General features: G+C 45.0%; 1 protein-coding gene across 3 annotated transcripts; it reads left to right on the top strand.

Moving 5' to 3' along the window:
- The first annotated feature begins 1377 nt into the window (after positions 1-1377).
- On the top strand, positions 1378-13231 carry vegfaa (vascular endothelial growth factor Aa). Of its 3 annotated transcripts, XM_034697082.1 has the most exons (8): positions 1378-1715; positions 1871-1991; positions 3908-3950; positions 6193-6389; positions 6948-7024; positions 7180-7212; positions 9640-9771; positions 12849-13231. In XM_034697082.1, exons 2-8 carry the CDS (start codon positions 1929-1931, stop codon positions 12868-12870), a joined length of 567 nt encoding a protein of 188 aa, XP_034552973.1. In that variant the 5' UTR covers positions 1378-1715; positions 1871-1928; the 3' UTR covers positions 12871-13231. The 3 variants fall into 3 exon arrangements, with proteins under 3 accessions (XP_034552973.1, XP_034552972.1, XP_034552974.1); XM_034697081.1 differs by having other exon boundaries at positions 1378-1991; XM_034697083.1 differs by lacking the exon at positions 9640-9771 and having other exon boundaries at positions 1378-1991.
- The last annotated feature ends 3736 nt before the right edge of the window (positions 13232-16967 follow it).

Here is a 16967-nt window from a genome sequence, read left to right as displayed (position 1 = left end):
TTGTTAAGTATTTTTAAGGTGTTGTAAATAGTTGTAAGTTGCTGATAAGTGTTCTTAAGTGTTGTCAAGTGTTGTGAAGTTTTGTATAGTGTTGTTAAATGTTGTAAGGTGTTGTAATGTGTTGTAAAGTGTTGCCAAGTTTTTTTTTAAAAGTTTTTTAAAGTGTTTTAAAGTGGTTTTAAGTGTTGTTAATTGTTGTTAAGTGTTGCAAGGTGTTGTAAAGTGTTGTACAGTGTTATAAGGTGTTGTAAAGTCTTTTGGAGTATAAAAAATAGACCATCAAATTAAATGAATAGATGAACAACCAAACAGAATGTAAAGGATGCTTCAGTGACTCAGTCACTTTAAAACCAATTCTATAAATTTGTGTTCATGTATAACAGGTAGCATGTGTCCTCTGCATTTCAGTAAACCACTTTCACCAGGATGAATTTCTTTCCTTTTTTAGTGTTCATTTATTTGAGTTTAGTCTTTTGGTTCAAAGGTTGAACTCAGATTAGGCGGTGAGTGGGCTTTAAATATTAACCAGCAGTATAATAGCGTTATTATTATAATGTTCAAAGGTGTGATCAGATCAGTTTGGATGTTTCGTCCATAGACTTACACCTCTTCTTCTAAAGACAATACTTTAAATGAATCATCATTGTCACCTTAACGCTTATATCTCTGGAGACACTGGCCGAGGTGCTGGAGTGGCAGTTATTTTTAATTCTAGTTTCATTTTAGCAAATTAACCTAAAACCAAAAAGGAATCATAGCTCTCTTGAAAGCCTTGTTCTAAGCTTCTCTCATCCAGCTTCTAAAACTGTACAACCAGTTTTATTTGTTAGTTTACCGCCCTCCTCGCCCATACTAGATGACATCAGTTGAAGTCTATAAAAGTAGTATGGGATGTAGAGCCATCAGTAACACCCTGTAAACTTTCCTTTCTTATAAAGCTTAGAGCTGGCTCAGGCTTGGACCAGCTCTTAGTTATGCTGCTCTAGGCTCAGACTGCTGGGGGAACCTTGTATCCAGTCTCAGTAGATATCACTAACTTATAATAATAATAATAATAATAATAACAACAACAACAACAACAACAACAACAACAACAATAATAATAATCTAATAATACAATTTGTAGTTTGTGTAAGCTGTTCACAGATCTCAGATTTAATCAACAGCAAGTTTGATGTTTGAAATGAAGTCTGATCATAATAAGCTGTTCATCAATGAAGAAGTGCGCGCGCGCGTGTATGTGCGTGTATGTGGGGATGAGTGTGTGTGTGTGTGTGTGTGTGTGTGTCTCCTTTCATTGGCTCTCATCGGCGGCCCCGCCTCCTAAGTCTGATGTGAGACAGAAAGACTTAATACCGCATGAGGAGCAGCAGCCGCCAAGAGGAGCAGAGACACGCAGACCGGGAGGAACGAGCCGCAGATCCAGGACGAGCTGCCGAGGAAGACCCGAGGCAGTGAACCAGAAACACACGAAGAAAAAAACGGGATCACTTGATAATACCGGCATACCCCTCCACACACCCAGAAACACACACACAGGCACACAGACGGTGACGGTGCGGGATCCAGGAGCGTCAGACACACCGGTGCGTAAAGTTGCCCCCGCGCTCGCTCTGAGGACATAACCCGGGAGGTTCTGGTGGGATCGTGGTGTTCCTGGGCTACGGGTCGGATCTGGATTGTACAGCCCATCATAAAGTCTTTGTCTGTGGATGGTAAGGCTTCACGCGGAGCTCTGCCCGGACTCACTGTGAACGTGCCACAAGCGCGTGGGAGAAATGGATCTGCTTTTGCTATAGCCAAGATTTGCCGCGGTTTTTTAAAGTATTCCTTCTTCCTCTTCTGACTGTCTGTTGTTTGTTGCTGTCAGATTTTTCACTGCTGGACGAGCGCAGAGATTTCAGGACTCCTCGTGCGTTGTTACAACCATGAACTGTGTTTTCACTTTGGTACAAATCCTTTTGGCAGCGGTTCACCTATCCACTGTAAAGGTGAGTGTCTCTGTTACATCATCAATAATCATAAAACAACCTATCAGCAGTGATCAGACTGATCCCGATAAGATCACAGATTTTACACCCTCATTTATTCCTCTTTAAATGGTTCATGATAAAGCTGCAGGCAGATGTTGCCCCGTTACATGAGCTGACTTAGTGAACTCACCTTTATGTCCCTGAAGCCTTCAGCGTCTTATTTCCCTTTCTGTGTTGAAGCTTTGTTTGTATTCTTTCTGTTGGACTCGCACGTCGCCTCTCTGCAGAGACAGACTCTATTCAATAATCCGCTCCTTTCAGAGCAGCTCTAGAAGTGCAAAGTCACGCTTCATTACATGCACCAGAAAGAGGCAGATAAACGAGAAGAAGAAGAAGAAGAAGAAGAAGTGACTTTGATCCAACAGAAGAGCAGTTCAGTTCTGTGTGTTTTGTTCCCTTTATCAGCAGAATAAAGCTTACATGATATCTGCTCTCTTTGTAAAGCGCACTAACTTAAGACGGTGAGGAAAGTCTTAAAGTTCTGATCTTAAATGAATGAATGTTGCTTGTTGGATTAACGAACTGCCGAGTTAATGAGACCCTGCTAAGGTTCAGGATCATCTTCTTCCTGGTGCTTAATAGTAGCTGTGAATGGTTTCCGGTCATGGAGAGTTAAACTAGCAGATTTATGAATGAACTTCAGTCCGCAGCGCGTCACCACAGCTCCGGTCTGAGCGTGGCCCCTGGGTCTGCTCTGGTCCGGGTCTGTTTCTGTTCTCTAGTTGATCCGGACCGTGTGGAAGCCGAGACCCTCCCCCTCCATCCCCTCCTCCCCCTCCTCCCGCAGGATGCCCCCTGTTCGCCCCATAGACTGTGGTTGGCCCACACAGGCTGTCCCGCTTTCTCACGCAATAGCTCAGGACGTTACAGCAGCCACAAGGTGCGCGCAGCTCCCTGTGATCTCTGTTTACAGTTTAAACTGTTTCCTGCTGGAACTTTCAAAATAAAGCAAACACTACAAAGAGACAGAATAAGTCTGAAACTGATGCATGCTTTACAAAGTGTACCCTCAGTGTGCACATCATGCCCCGTGTTCAGCTGCTGTAGAGACTCCATCCTCACAGGATCACAAGAGAATCAGGATCACAGGAAAAAATCAGGATCACAGGAGAATCCGGATCACAGGAGAATCAGCACTAGTTAACTCTGGTCTGTGTGCATCAGGCTGCTCAGTGAGCTGCAGAGTTCTGAGCTGAAGGTTCAATCTGCCTGTTACTGACTCAGCTGATCAGAGGTAACCAGCAGAGACAGAGTCAGAGGGACTGTAGGAAGAGGAGACAGAGCTGAATGAGCACACAGCTGGGATCTCGGTCAGTGACCAAAACTGACATGAAGGTTTTAATTTAGTGTTTAATGACATGATCAAGACATATTTCACACATATGTGTCATCAGTTACACACACACACACACACACACACACACACACACACACACACACACACACACACAGAAGCAGAGCTGTCAGTGAGACGTGTCTCTGTGAGGAGAATAAGTGCGTGTTGTCACTCGGCTGTGTTACAACAAAGATTCTTATCAATATGACAACAGCTTATGAGTTCATGACACAGATACATGGTAGTCATGTGTCTGTGTGTGTTGTATGTCTGTGTGTGCTCCGTGCCCTCCTGCATAAATCCCGAGGTGTCAGGGCAGTGGAGCCGGCCTCGCTGACGTGGATCTCGGTTTGATGTACCGATCTCTGAGATCCATTGAAGCTCCTCCTCACTCTATCATGCTCAGAGTTTCACTGAGGAGTCAGTTTGAGTCTGAGCTACACACACACACACACACACACACACACACACACACACACACACACACACACAAAAACACACTTTCATATCTAACACACACTCTGCTCCTCTCTTTCAGACCGCCAGCATTAACAAAGGATTGGACAAGAGCAAGAATGAGGGTGAGTTTTCTTTATTCTCTGGACAACCTCAGAGCCCCCTGGTGGACAATAGGGGAATAGTTTGATTCTGAAGTCTTTGAGGTGTGCAGCAGGTGTGTGTTCATCAGTCTGACGTCTTTTTCCAGTAATGTGCAATCAGGAGACAAAGCTCCCCTCAGGCTAAAGGTCTGAACCAGGACTTTGGAGTCACCATAAAAATACTCCTGCAGACTGGGAGAGAGAGAGAGGGAGAGAGAGAGAGAGAGGGAGAGAGAGAGAGAGAGAGAGAGAGAGAGAGAGAGAGAGAGAGAGAGAGAGAGAGAGAGAGAGAGAGAGAGGGGAAGAAATCATGACAGACTGTCTCGATTCAATGACGTACTGAGTGTGTGTGTTTGTGTGTGTGTGTGTGTGTTTGTGTGTGTGTGTGTGTTGGATATATTAGACGTGTGTGTTTCTGATGGATAGAAACCAACACGTCAATACAAACATTGTGTGTGTGTGTTTCTGAGCTGGACGTCATGCTGTGACCTTCACACTGCACCTGTCGGATCCTGTCACACTCACACTCACAAACACACACACACACACACACACACACACACACACACACACACACACACACACACACACACACATTTATACACACACCTGAAACACACCTGTGAGGTAATATTCTTCAGCTTCTACACAAACTGTTTCATGTTGCTGGATTCATGATCGGATATCTTTAAAGGTGTGAGTGAGTCAGTCAGCTGTTTTTACCGAGGCTTTTATTTTGACAGCTTCCTGTCTTACACACAGGTTAGTTCTTTTATTGATTTTATTTTAGTTTACCTTTATTTTACCAGGTAAGAAATGTTTGAGAAATAGATCTCATTTACAAACATGACCTGGCCAAGAGGTGCCAACAGGAACACATACACATATAAACTACAGTCACAAATATACATATAAACATAAAATAGAACGAAAGTGAACAAGTAAGAAGCAATGTGCGTGAGGTGTAAGAAGAAGTATGTATGTATGTATGTATGTATGTATGTATGTATGTATGTATGTATGTATGTATGTATGTATATATATATATATTTCTCTTGATGAGAAAGCGTGTGTGTGTGTGTGTGACAGGATGATGCAACGCAGGGGACATCTTCTGAGGTGGTAGAACCAGCTGAGTGTGTGATGCCATGACATTTCTGCTGATGCTCTGTTGAACCAGATCCACCCAATCTGAGTCCGAGTCCCAGTCTGTGTGCCTTCTCGATCTCGGTCCGAGTCCCGGTCTGAATCCAAGTCTGAGTCCTAGTTTGAATCCCAGTCTGAGTTCTTTCTGAATCCCAGTCAACGGTCAGAGAAGGCAGTGTCATCCCTGTAGGGACGAGGCCTTCAGTGATGCGGAGACGTTAGATTGTTTAATGCTGCTAACGCTGTGTGCATGTAAAGACCTGAGCTAACATGATAACACTTAGGCTGCAGTATGATTCAGAGGCAGGGCCAGCTCAGGGGTGGGCTCTGCAGGGTCAGAGGTCAGAAGTGTAGCCTGGCGCCACAGAGCTGGAGGTCTGAGTCGGGGTCAGGAGTCATCTGGGCGTCTGTGGGAAGCAGACTGATGGACTCTGGGATGGATTATTCTGGTCTAAAGACAGAGAGCAGACTCACTGGGGCTCTGTAGTTTCCTCTGTCTGTACACTTCCCTCTGTCACCATCTGATCCTGGAAGACTTTAGCACTCAACTGTCCGGTTAATACTCCTGCTGAGGTGTACACCTCCTCCATAACACCTGATGTACACTTTCAGTTTGTCTATGTTCCGAAGTTAAAGCTCCTGTGAGGAACTTTCAGTTTTCTGCTGATTTTGGCGCCCCCCGGTGGACAGAGCTCTCTTTGTTGATTTTGTCGTGCACATGTCACAGTCCTGTTTCCTGCTGAAGTAGTTTCCTCCTGCTCTGTTGGTGGAGTGTATCGCCCACAGAGAAAACACAGTGTCATCAGCGTGCTGTCAATCACTCGGTCTGACACCTACCCCCACCACGTGAGACTTAAAGATAACCATACACACTCAGCTGCTCCTCCTGTTAAAGGACTGTAGCTGTTTCTCATAAAGAGAGAGCAGGATTATTGTCAGATAAAAAACTCCTTGCTGGAGCTTTAAGGGTCCTGACAGTAGACCTCCCGCTTTCACTCAGAAACACTAGGAGTCATTGTGATGGTGTAAACCCCCGTGTCTGAGTGTTTGACTCATCTCTCTCTCCGTCTTTTTTCAGTCATTCCTCTCACTGAGGTCATCACGAAGAGCATGTGTCAGCCCCGCGAGCTGCTGGTCGACATCTTCACGGAGTACCCAGAGGACACAGAGCACACGTATGTCCCGTCCTGCGTCGTTCTCAGCCGCTGCGGGGGCTGCTGCAACGACGAGGCCATGGAGTGTGTTCCCACGGAAACACAAAACGTCACACTTCAGGTGAGCCAGCCAGGAGGAGGGGCTTAAAAAAACTGTTTCCTGCTTAAGTTAACCAATCAATAAACAAGAACACAAAGGTTCACGTAGTTTACTGTCACACTGGTTATTCGACTACAGTCTTACGAAACTCTTGTGCCAAAGTTGTCGGTTAAAAAGGTCATCAAAGAGCAGGAGCACCTGATATAACAGCAACATAAAGTGCAAAGATACAAAGACACATCAACACACAAGAAAAGACAAAGATACATTAAGACCCCCAGCTACAAAGATACATAGAGACACAAAGATACATGAAGACAGAAAGACACATGAAGTTTAATAATGAGATAAGAAAACAATAGTGGCCGCAAAAATCGTGTTTCTTCATCTCAGATCTGGTCCTCTGCATTGGATGACTCAGAGTTGAGAGCAGAGGCATCTCAGACAAGTTGTTTACCACACTGTGTTTACAGCAGCCCTGTTTGTGTGTGTGTATGTCTCTGTGTATGTGTGTGTGTGTTTGTGTCGTATGTTGATGTAGTTTAAGTGTCCTTATTGTCTCCTCTGTTTGTCACTCAGGTGATGCGCTTAAGACCGATGGTGACGCAACACACCATACAACTCAGCTTCACGGAACATCAGAAGTGTGAATGCAGGTAAGACACACACACACACACACACACACACACACACACACACACACACACACACACACACACACACACACACACACACACACACACACACACATACACATACACATACACACAGTGGTTACTGATATTTACCATGTTTCTGTGTTTTCTTTCAGACTGAAGTCAGACATCCTTGTAAAGAAAGAATAGTAAGTACGTGTTCTGTTTTTCAGTTTATCAACAGTCAGAGCTCTCATGACATCACAGAGTGAGAGATCATCACAGAGTTATAAATTATCAAAGATTGAGACATCATCAGTCACACATCATCACAGGGTGAAACATCATCACAGAGTGAGACATCATCAGTCACACATCATCACAGGGTGAAACATCATCACAGAGTGAGACATCATCAGTCACACATCATCACAGAGTGAAACATTCTCACAGAGTGAGACATTATAAGAGTGAGACATCATCACAGAGTGAGACATTATGAAAGAGTGAGACATCATCACAGAGTGAGACATTATTAGAGTGAGACATCATCACAGAGTGAGACATCATCAAAGAGTGAGACATCATCACAGAGTGAGACATCATCACAGAGTGAGACATCACAGAGTGAGACCTCATCACAGAGTGAGACATCATTACAGAGTTAGTCATCATCACAGAGTGTGTCATCCTCAGAGTGAGACAGAGTTTTCTCATCCAGGACTGATTGATGTAACCATGCGTGGACCGTCTCTCACGTGATAACTGAAGTAGGATGGTTAAAGCCTCTCTTTGGTCAGAGGACATGTTGATGTCACGGTCATGTGAATGACATAGAAATGACATTGTAGCATTGTGATAGTGTCTGAAAGGGTTGTTCTGGATGATGTCACAGGTTCAGAGGTTACTGTGGGTCTTCACTATCTATCTAAAGTTTAGACTCTGAGTGTCTGTTTATGGTTTTATTGTTTTATAAACAGTATAAGTATAAGCAAACAGCAACAGCAGGGTGTTTGAGGTTTAGATGGCTGCTGCAGGCCCCCCACCTTCACTCAGACTCAACCCCCCCCCCCCCCCCCCCCACATCCCTAATGTTAGCAGCAGGAGTGACCTGTGTTTATCAGAGAGGAAACAAAACCAGGGACAGAACTGTGTGTGTGTGTGTGTGTGTGTGTGTGTGTGTGTGTGTGTGTGTGTGTGTGTGTGTGCGTGTGTCAGTGTGTTTGTGTGTCAGGGTGTTTAATTGCATTAGTGGACTAAGCATGTGCAGTTTAAAGCTGACTGATTTGTGGAGGAGGGGTGGGGTCTTGTGAGCTGAGTCACCCTCAGCTCAGTGCGTGTGTTTGTGTGTGTCTGTTTGCACGTAGTTCAGCTTGCAGGGGGCGGGGCCAGGAGATATAGAGAGGAAGTCCTGATTCAATCAATGCTCAGGGTCAACCCCTTCTTTAATTATCAGATCTGATGGTCTGTTTCTCCTCCATGCTCCTGCACACTGACCCTCTGATCTTACCTGTTAGCTAGGGGCAAAGGTCACAGCAGAGGCAGGTGCAGCATCATTATCAAATATCTGGTCCCTCAGAGGACATCTTTCCTCCTGTCCCTCTGATCTGTTCTCCTGTCTCTGTTCTGTCCTCCTGTCTCTGATCCCCCTGTCCCTCTGATATGTCCTCCTGTCACTCTGATCTGTCCTCCTGTCTCTGATATTTCATCCTGTCTCTGATCCCCCTGTCTCTCTGATCTGTCCTCCTGTGTCTGATCTGTCCTCCTGTGTCTCTGGTCTGTCCTTCTGTCTCTCAGATCTGTCCTCCTGTCTCTCTGAAATGTCCTCCTGCCTCTGATCTGTCTTCTTACAGACGGTTATCTTTTAGTCTGTCTGCTGGCCGTTGATAAGCTGCTCCTCTCTGTTGCAGCTCTTTATCTGTTTCTTGTTGCTGCAGAAGACAGATGCTACAGACAGACATTACAGTTATATACAGGCCATGTTTGTGCATGTGTGCGTGTGTGTGAGAGAGAGAGAGAGAGAGAGAGAGAGAGAGAGAGAGAGAGAGAGAGAGAGAGTGTTTGCTCTGGTTTCAGGGTTATACTTCAGAGATTCTGATGATGGTTGTGTGTTTCTAGAACTGATGTTTATTCTTTGAGTCAAAGTAAAGACATTTGTGTGTGTGTGTGTGTGTGTGTGTGTGTGTGTTGTTGTTGTGTCTCTGCTGTGACCCTCAGCTCACTGACAGATAGTGAGATAGTCATAGCGTCTGTGTCGTCCTCAGACAGTCACATGATCAGTGTGTGTGACCCTGTAGACCCTGTGTGTGACCCTGCAGACCCTGTGTGTGTCGGGCTCTGCAGAGATGATCTTAGTGTACCTGTGACTGGATTCATCCTCTTCTGCTGTTTCTGCATCACCACCATCAACCTCCATGTTCATGTAGTTTTAGTGTGAGACTTCAGATCTATGGAGCGGTTATCATGACATCATGTGTGGGCAGACAAATGAACTTCATGTCCTCTGAATTTTAAAGATATCTCTCAGACCTGTTTGTTGCATGAGTGTGTGTGTGTGTGTGTAGCCTCTCTGCTCTGTAGCTTAGCCCTCTCTCTGTCTGTCTCTGTCTCTCTCACTCTCTCTGCTTCTCTTGCAGCCACTGTGTGCCTTGCTCAGAGAGGAGGAAGCGCTTGTTTTTGCAGGATCCTCTCACCTGTAAATGTTCCTGCAAATTCACACAGTTAGACTGCAAGTCACGGCAGCTTGAGTTAAACGAGAGAACTTGCAGGTTTGTTTTCCTCTCATACACTTGAAAAAACACATGCTTTATTTCCACCTGTCTGTCTCTCCTCCTGTCTGTCTGTCTGTCTGTCTGTCTGTCTGTCTGTCTGTCTGTCTGTCTGTCTGTCTGTCTGTCTGTCTGTCTGTCTGTCACTCCTCCTGTCTGTCTGCCTGTTGGACTGCCAGCTGAGAACAGTATGCATCTCCTGCTCTGCTGCTGTGTGTGTGTGTGTGTGTGTGTGTGTGTGTGTGTGTGTGTGTGTGTGTGTGTGTGTGTCAGTGTGTGTGTGTGTGTGTCAGTGTGTGTGTGTGTGTGTGTGTCTGTGTGCAGCTGTGTTATCCTCTGTGCTCTTTGTCTCAGTCAGATCAGGTGATGAAGGGTTCAGATTGTACCTGAGATTAAGTATAATCCAGAGTGTTATTATGACGTGATCTCACCCCCTGCTCTCCTGTGAAAATCATGTGTCTCAGAGAAAATTGTTTAGTGAGGGATGATATAGTGAGCAGGAATAACAAGTGAACCACCTGCTCACTATACATTATCATGTTTATTACCCAGCAACTAAAGACATAAACAAGCTGACTCCAATATTGATTTAAAGGTGGTTTACTTAAAAATAGTCGCTCATTGTGGGATGAGTTAACATCAGAATGAACATTTAATTCAGGTTCCAGTTCAGACCCGATCCTCTTGACTCACCTTTAGACATACAGTTGTTTAAATACCCTGGCAGAATTTATGATTTCTTGGGTAGTTTCTGTTGTCATTATCACATAAAAAGAGTAAACAGAGTTGTTTGACAATAAATGGCTTCACCGAAACGCTAACCATGAGTGAAAAAAACCCTTTTCTCTTATCATTCATTTTCTCTTAAATATGGCTGAGAAAATCACAAATTTTGCCAGGGTATGTAAACTTATGAGCACAACTGTAATGAGTCAAATGTCTCAGCCTTGAACATTTTTGCTGTTATCTCTACCCCAGATGGTTTCAGTGACATTGTAGAGATCTGCAGCTTAGAGATGCTCTCTCCAGCTCTGGATTGCAGGACAGGATGTTGCTCCACTTTTCCCTCTCAGAGATGGTTGGGGTCCAGTAGCTTCTCAGAATGCTCTCACATTTGTGCCCGCTAACTGTCATTATTTCCCCTCCCTCAAGACCAGCCTGAGACCACAATAAGCGTTTTTACCACAGAGTCAACAGGCAGAGGGAAAATGTGAAAAGGATTAGAGAATGAATCATTGTCGTTGTGGAGTTCTGACTAATCAGGAACAAGTATTTAACACTGCTGGGTAAAAGAAGCTTAAAGATGCCCAGACAAAGAGTAAATCAGAAGAGATCAATGAGAGGAGCGTCTTTTCCCTCCTGTTGAATGAAACTGAATCTCAGACCTTTAAAACAGAGAGTATATGTTATTTGATGAAAAGATGGATAGCAGCAGAAATAAAGTGAAATGTTCTTCATGAATAATTTAGGAAACAGCACTCTGAAGACACAAGCTTTCCACACAATAATGTACAGATCTATTTTTTATGAGCTGTGAGTGAAGTCAGTGGCATGTTGGTATGATCAGACCTCATGTAGATGTAAACAGAGAAGTTCCTCAGATATTGCCTTTAAACTGTCAAAGAGTACTATTTAACTAGTTACCAACAACTAAACCAGTCAATAGATTGATCACCAACCTTAATCCATCAGCCCCCCCCCCCACAACGTTCTAAGACTAAATACAGACCTGGTTCCTTAACTGGGTTGAATTCACAACCTCTGCTGACCCCCACCCCACACACACACGCACACACGCACGCACACACACACACACACACACACACACACACACACACACACACACACACACACACACACACACACACACGGGACCCCCCTCTGAGACCCCCCACACAGAGCCACACACTGCTGGTGGACTGACCATGGTCATGTCTCGGATTGGCTGCTCAGTGTTCGAGGGAAGGGGTCGGAGGGGTGGGGTCTCCCTGGAGCCGGGATGAGGTGACTAGTAAACCCCCACACTCATCCCAACCCCCCTCACTCACCCAGCCCCCTAAAACTGCAGGGTTGTGATCATGTGTTAGTGTAGTGCTGCAAATAAACTATGATAATTATACAACTGATGGAGCTCTTTATATACAGTGTCAGGGTTATATACAGGGTCAGGGTTATGTATAGGGTCAGGGATATATATAGGGTCAGGGTTGTATATAAGGTCAGGGATATAAATAGGGTCTTGGTTATATATAGACACTGGGTTATATGTAGAGTCAGGGATGTATATAGAATCATGGTTATATATAGGGTCAGGGATATATATATATATATAGGGTCAGGGATATATATATGGTCAGGGTTATATATAGGGTCAGGGATATATATATGGTCAGAGTTATATATTGGGTCAGGGTTTTATATAGGGTCAGGGATGTACTGCATATAGGGTCAGGGATATATATAGGGTCAGGGTTATATATAGGGTCATTGATATATATATAAGGTCAGGGATTTATATAGGGTCAGAGTTATATATAGTGTCAGGGTTTTATATAGGGTCAGGGATATATTTAGGGTCAGGGTTATATATAGGGTCATTGATATATATAAGGTCAGGGTTTTATATAGGGTCAGAGTTATATATAGGGTCAGGGTTTTATATAGGGTCAGGGATGTACTGTATATAGAGTCAGGGTTATATATAGGGTCAGGGTTATATATAGGATATGGGGTTTATTATTATTAATGATATTATAATTCAACATAATAGCTTTTTAATAAATAACGTGCCTCCCTATCACCGTTTCAGTCCTCTATATAGACAGATGAATACATGAACAAGCTGTAGGACGATGCCAGAGCTGTAGATGTGATTAGCACCAGGACCCCTCCGTTTGTGATAACTGGTCTGTGTGCATGGAGTGACTTCATGTGCTCCCTGCTGACCCTGTTATGACCTGTCATACAGTCCTGATGCTGTGTTCGTCTTTAACCATCACAGTGTTGTTTTACAGTATAGTGTCACACTGAGTTCTTCTTCTCTGTCTCTGACCATGTGTCCTTCTTTTTCTCCTCAGATGTGAGCGCCCCCGGAGGTGAGACCGCCACACTGTAATGAAGGAACCTTTTCTCTGCACAGCACTTTGAAATGTGACGATGCATTCCTGCAAAGACACAAAACGAGGACGAGAGAGAGACTGTGAGGACTCTCTGCTGTCTGAACATTTTAATATTTATGTATATATACACCGACAATGTGTACCGCTGCTACCACAACACCACTATTTAAAGCCAACGAGTGCGCCGCCCGCCGGCGTGTGAACGGAAACTGTTCATCTATGGAAGAAATATTTTATTTAGTGTAACTGTTCACTGGATGCTGGACGCTGCAGGGAGCAAAGATACTTCCCAACAAAGAGACACTCCATGCAGCTGAAGACGACACGCCTCCCATACCTGACTGAGGAGGAGGAGGAGGAGGAGGAGGAGGAGGAGGAGGAGGAGGAGGAGCAGCTGCTGCGGTTAAAGGAGTGTTTCCTCTGTGACATGATGTGAAGTTTTGTCTCTGCTGGATGAGAAAACACTCGGCTGTCTCTCATTGTGATGGAGGACTCGGGTTACCATGGAGACAGATAATGTGAAGCTGGGGGGGTTGGGGTCACATGACGAAGTGGACTGCACTCTTGGACATGAAGAGATAGCTGTCACTGTTGTGATTAATGATGGAGTTGCAGAGCTAAAATAGTGAAGCCACAGGTATTAACCACTGCCTGTTCCTGGCCCTGCCCCCTTCTTGCAGCCCCGCCCTGTTTGGGGCACGTGTGTGTGAGAGGGAATCACTGCAGGGTACATAGAGAAAACTCGACAGGCTGATCTCGGATCAGATCAGCGTCTTCCTTATTTAACTCTTTGTGTTCCAAAGAACGACCTGTGTGCGCTCAGTGATGACATCATCAGTCTGTACCTGTTTTATTTATAGAGTATGTTCAGTATTCTGTCAGATATATTTATATGACGTGTTATGTTTTATGTTTTTGACTGTCGACTCATCCTCTGTGAGGAGGACTGAAGCTTTGACATTCCTGTTTGAACCAGCACTGAGGCTCAGCCAGGGGTGGGGATGACCGATAGTAACCCCGGCACCAACATGTGTTAGTATGATGCGCCAACACAGGTGGTTTTCATTTACAGGGGAGGGGGACATGTGGTTCTCCTCTCTGACTCGTCATGGGAACCGAGAGAGTCTGAGCTGGGTCAGTCCGGACAGACCAATCAAAGAGAGCCTGCACTGTGTGTGTGTGTGTGTGTCTGTGTGTGTGTGTGAGTGTGTGTGTGTGTGTGGGTGTGCAGGTGTGTGTGTGTGTGTGTGTGGGTTGGTGTGTTTGTGTGTGTGTGTAACCCTAACCCTAACCCTAACCCACACACAAACACACACACACACACACACACACACACACACACACACACACACACACACACACACACACACACACACCTACACCTCCCTGTAACCAAACGTACTTCATTAGTTTAACCCTCACAGTGCCCACTTCCTAGCTGACTTTTTACCTGACTGTTACGTGCTGCGTCATCACATTGGCTCACACGCTTACAGGAGGAGGTCTGGGTGAGGTCGGTCAAACCTTGACTGTGTTCACACACAGCTCACCATGAGCAGCTGTGGGAACCTTCAGGACTGAAGTGTGTGAGCACAGAACACAGCAGCTGAGAGAGACGCCCAGAGTAAACACAGAGAGAGTACACGGTTTAATGATTTTAATATGAGGGAGTTAAGTCGGTCAGAGACAGACTCCTCCCTGACTGAGACTCCTCTGAGCTGACTGAACTCTGACTCGTTTTTAGACTAATGAGAGTTTCTCTCTGACTGACTGTAACATGCTCAGACTGGATCAGTCGGTCTGGTCAGGACTATCTTTGACTATTAAACCTGATGACACATTTAAATCACAGCTCCTCCGTGTGTGTGTGTGTGTGTGTGTGTGTTTTGTTTTATGTGAAGTGATCCTCTGACAGAACATTCAGTGATGTTCTTTACAACCCGCCCTCATGCTCTGTAGTCCTTGTGGTGCGTTCACTGACCCGTCTGCTGCCTCAGTGCTGATGGAAACATTCGTTTTTATTTAATACGTTTCTACAGCCACACATTTTTAGTATATTTTCACATTAATATATTTATTGGTACTGTAAAACGTTTTACATTATTAATACTCCTTTGTTGTTTTTAGTGTAACTATTAAAAATATTTATTTTCAAAATACATGCATCTCTCCCGTGTCTGTTTGTTGTCATATTTAGGAAAAATCCTCTGAGAACACCGTCGTAGGTCATGAGAAAACACCTTATATGTGCTTCCTCTAGGTAGCATTATGAGGGCACACTTTATATATGTTTCCTCTAGGTAGCATCGTGAAGACAGACCTTATATATGCTTCCTCTAGGTAGCATCATGAGGAAACACCTCTTCCTTTAAGCATTCCTCAAGCATTAACCTGCCTACATCATAATCCTGCTTCCCTCATGATCCTGCCTCCATCTTAATCCTACTTCATCATGATCCCGCTTCCATCATGATCCTGCCTACATCATGACCCCACTTCCATCATAATCCTACCTCCATCATGATCCTGCTTCCATCATAATCCTACTTCCATCATGATCCCGCTTCCATCATGATCCCGCTTCCATCATGATCCTGCTTCCATCATGGTCCTACCTCCATCAAGATCCTGCCTCAATCAGGATCCTCGCTTCAATCATGATCCTGCCTCCATAATGATCCTACCTCCATCATGATCCTGTCTCCATCAGGATCCTACTTCCATCATGATCCTGCTTCCATCATGTCCCCGCTTCCATCATGATCCTGCTTCCATCATGATCCTGCTTCCATCATAATCCTACTTCCATCATGATCCCGCTTCCATCATGATCCTGCTTCGATCAAGACCAAGCTTCCATCATGATCCTGCTTCCATCATAATCCCGCTTCCATCATGATCCCGCTTCCATCATGATCCTGCTTCCATCATGGTCCTACCTCCATCCTGATCCTGCCTCAATCAGGATCCTCGCTTCCATCATGATCCTGCCTCCATCATGATCCTACCTCCATCATGATCCTGTCTCCATCAGGATCCTACTTCCATCATGATCCCGCTTCCATCATGATCCTGCTTCCATCATGACCCCGCTTCCATCATGACCCCGCTTTCATCATGATCCTGCTTCCATCATGATCCTGCTTCCATCATAATCCTACCTCAATCATGATCCTGCTTCCATCATGATCCTGCTTCCATCATGATCCTGCTTCCATCATGGTCCTACCTCCATCATGATCCTGCCTCAATCAGGATCCTCGCTTCCATCATGATCCTGACTCAAGCATTGACCTGCCTCCATCATAATCCTGCTTCCATCATGAGCCTGCTTCCATCACGATCCCACTTCCAAGATGGTCTTGCTTCCATAAGGATGCTTCAGGGTGTTTGTCATGCTTTCTCATCCACCAGCTGAACTTTGACAGCGTGTTTTCATCTTGTACGAGTGGTCACGTTGGGCAACAGTGACCACTCTGACCTGTGCAGTGCATGGCCTGCATGGCATGCATGGCGTGCATGATGTGCTGCAGGAGGCTCTTTGTAACTCAGCGGTTTGTCTCTGCTGACACAATCAGTTGTCACATCAATGCTTTTCCCCGTAACCTCGAATATTTCTGCAGAAGAGAAACCTCAACTGTGACGAAACCTCTCAGTATCCTGTTTCAGAGCTGTGTGTGTGTGTGTGTGTGTGTGTGTGTGTGTGTGTGTGTTTGTGTGTGTGTGTGTGTGCGTGTGAGTGTGTGTGTGTGTGTGTGTGTGTGTGTGTGTGTGTGTGTGTGTGTGTGTGTGTGTGTGTGTGTGACTTTCAAAGAAAGCTGAACTTCCTGCAGGAAGGACAGACTACCTGTATATGTTGTCTGGGTTTAATACCAGCAGTAAGCTCTTCCTCCTCAGGTGGTTTCCACTTTACTCATTTCACACCTGACGTGAAAACTCCCCTGAGAGCCGTCAGAGTTCCTGTTAACGCTCATTAAACAGGAACAGGATTCTTTGAACTACAGACGAGTCAGACGAGGAACAGGGAACGAGGAAACTCACCTGACTGTGCCATCAACATGTTTGTTCTAATGTGTG

The sequence above is a fragment of the Notolabrus celidotus genome, chromosome 12 (assembly GCF_009762535.1).
Source record: "Notolabrus celidotus isolate fNotCel1 chromosome 12, fNotCel1.pri, whole genome shotgun sequence".
In the NCBI taxonomy this organism is placed as follows: Eukaryota; Metazoa; Chordata; class Actinopteri; order Labriformes; family Labridae; genus Notolabrus; species Notolabrus celidotus.
Note: the sequence above shows the minus strand (reverse complement) of the source record. Positions and strands in the feature narration are given on the sequence as shown.